The sequence below is a fragment of the Pteropus vampyrus genome, unplaced genomic scaffold, assembly GCF_000151845.1.
Source record: "Pteropus vampyrus isolate Shadow unplaced genomic scaffold, Pvam_2.0 Scaffold380, whole genome shotgun sequence".
Taxonomy (NCBI): domain Eukaryota; kingdom Metazoa; phylum Chordata; class Mammalia; order Chiroptera; family Pteropodidae; genus Pteropus; species Pteropus vampyrus.
The window spans coordinates 31,821-34,247 of record NW_011889161.1 but is presented as its reverse complement, the minus strand read 5'-3'; the positions used below and the strand labels follow the sequence as shown (position 1 = coordinate 34,247).

The window sequence follows — 2,427 nt, the reverse complement described above, 5'->3', positions numbered from 1 at the left end:
GTTTCATGGCCCTAAAATGCTAGCCTTTTTAGAATAGTGTTTCTCAGAGTATCAATTGTTTGCTCTTCTTCAAGCTCCCCTGGGCGGTGAGGGTGTTATTTAAAATGCAGATTCCCGTGCTGTATTTTATGCCTCCTAAGCTAGAGTCTCTCAGGGAGGCTCTGGAATTTTCTATTTAGCAAGTGCACTAGGTGATGCTTGGCCAGCGACACAGGCAGGCAGCGAGTAATTTATAGGGGTCCGGTTGGCCCCTCTTTCTTCTGCGTAGGCGGCTGCACATCCTGAGGTGCCCTGCTCTGTTCTGCCCTGTCTTGTCCCTTCCTTTGACTGTCAACTTCTGTTGGTTGGGGCTCAGCCTTTGTCATGAGGGCAGTTGCTGCCCCAGCTGTGGGGGGAGGCCTTTCACAGGAGGGGTGTAACTTGAAAACTTCAGCCCCCTGGGCTGGATAAGCCTGTGGAAGCCGGTTCTCGTGATGAATGGACAGTCAAGTGCGTTTATCTTTCTGCTGTCACTTGTTGTAAAGATCACGTTTCTGTAGAGGCTGAGGGAGCTTTTTTTACTCAGGAGGAACTAGGAAGGACCATTTCCCGGCTCATCCATGCTTTTCAGACAACAGAGGCACGTGAGTATCCTCGCCGTGGTTGGGCCCTCTGTAGGGCCGGAATGGCTGGTGCTCGGCCAGCCAGCACATCCCGAACGCTTGGGTCTAAGATCTAGAGCAGGAGAGGGCCCGTTAGCTGGTGTCTGCGGTGCTTATGTGTGGGACACTAACGCGCGTTCGCTTATTTACCCAAAACACACTCGGTTCAAAAGTCTGAAGGGCTGGCATCTTATATTTAAAATACAAATGGGAGGTTAGTGCAGTGTCACCAGGCCGCTTGACTGAGTCTCACCTGACAGCGCAAAGGTCCTCGGTGCGTTTCTCTAACTCTGGTTTTTGTCTTGATCAAGATAAGTAGTCCCGACCCTGCTGCCTGCCTGTGGGGTCACCTGGGAGTCTTTAGAAATCTGATACCCAAGTCTATGGCCGTGCCACCGTGAACAAGCCCGGTCCTGTCCGATCTCGGAGGCTAAGCAGGGTCGGGCCTGGTTAGGACTTGGATGGGAGACCACCTAGGAAGACCAGGTGCTGTAGGTGTAAAAAATTAAAAAATAAGAGATTGTAAGCTCACAAGGTTCTTGCAATCTGTGAGATCAACCAAGGGTTGCCTCGCCTAAAAAAATAAAAATAAAAATAGAAATCTCGATATCCAGACCTTGGTCTTAAAAAATCACGCTCCGAGGGCAGGGCCTGGGCAGCAGCGTTTTCGGCGTCCCCGTGCGTCTCCGAGGGCGGCCCAGGCTGGCAACAGACGCCGGGCCCGTTGCCGGCGATGCCTAAGTGCCGAGGGCGGGCTCGGCTCAGTGAGACTTAAGTAGGCAAAGGAGTCAGAGCTGGGGGGTCCGCAGGGCATCTCAGGAGTTATCGGGGTGGGGGGGGGCGGGGTACCGTCCCTTTGTGCCCTCACCTTCTCAGAGCCAGCGGAAGAGCCTGTGACAGTGGAATGGGTTAGTGGCCCGTCCGCTGCCGAACCATCGGACCAGCCCTTCGCTGTTGGAGAAGCCTGTTCGGGAGCTTCCGCTGCCCCGTCGTGTGCTGAGCTCGGGGCGGCGGCTTGTCCTCCGAGGCCTCTCCTTGGCGTGGAGACAGTCGTCCTCTCTTGGTGTCCTCACGCAGTCGTCCCTGAGTGTGTCTGTGTCCCCATCTCTTCTCATAAGGACACCTGCGAGATTGGATTAAGGTCACTCCCGTGACCTTATTTTAACTTAATTACCTGATTAAAAACCTAACGTTTAAATGAAGTCGTATTCCGAGGTGTGGGGGTTAGGGCTTCGACAGGAGTTGGGGGGACACAGTTCAGCCCGTAGCACTCTGATTGTGACATGGCCGTTCTCAGCAGGGTTTTGTGCTTGATCTGGTGGGGCCAGTAGCGAGGTCAGGCTTGGGTGTCAGGCGGGGCCCTCAGCGCCAGCCAGGCGGAGACGGCCTGCGGGAGAGGTGGCCTGGCAGCCGCCTCTCTTGCTGCTGGCTTTGCTGTCTTTGCGCTTGTCCTTCGGAGAATATGGCTGCTGTTCGGGGTGTAGGTGAGTTCCGCTTTTCTCTCTGGGGTCCCCCATAGCCTTATTTCTAAGCCAGATTCGTGGCACCGCCTCACGGCTGAGCAGCACAGGGGCTGGCCACACGCCGTGTCCCGACCAGCTTGTCTCGCGCACTCGCCTCGTTTCCCAAAGCGGCTTCCACGTCCCTCTGTGACGCTGCTGGCCTTTCCTTCCCAGAGCACCTGTTCCTTCAGACCTTCTGGCAGACCATGATCCGCGAGTGGACGGGCATCGACCGGCTGCGCCTGGACAAGTTCTACATGGTGAGGAAGCTGCCTGCGTGCCCC

At 55.7% G+C, this 2,427-nt stretch overlaps 1 protein-coding gene and 1 pseudogene across 1 annotated transcript in view; both read left to right on the top strand.

Moving 5' to 3' along the window:
* RRP1 (ribosomal RNA processing 1) overlaps window positions 1-2,427 on the top strand; it is a 13,676-nt gene that overhangs the window by 2,008 nt on the left and 9,241 nt on the right. The window contains exons 3-4 of the mRNA XM_011379971.2: window positions 566-623; window positions 2,318-2,420. Of these exons, the coding sequence (XP_011378273.2) occupies window positions 566-623; window positions 2,318-2,420 (161 nt within the window). The remainder of the gene's footprint in view (window positions 1-565; window positions 624-2,317; window positions 2,421-2,427) is intronic.
* LOC111731525 lies at window positions 1,021-1,139 on the top strand (annotated as a pseudogene).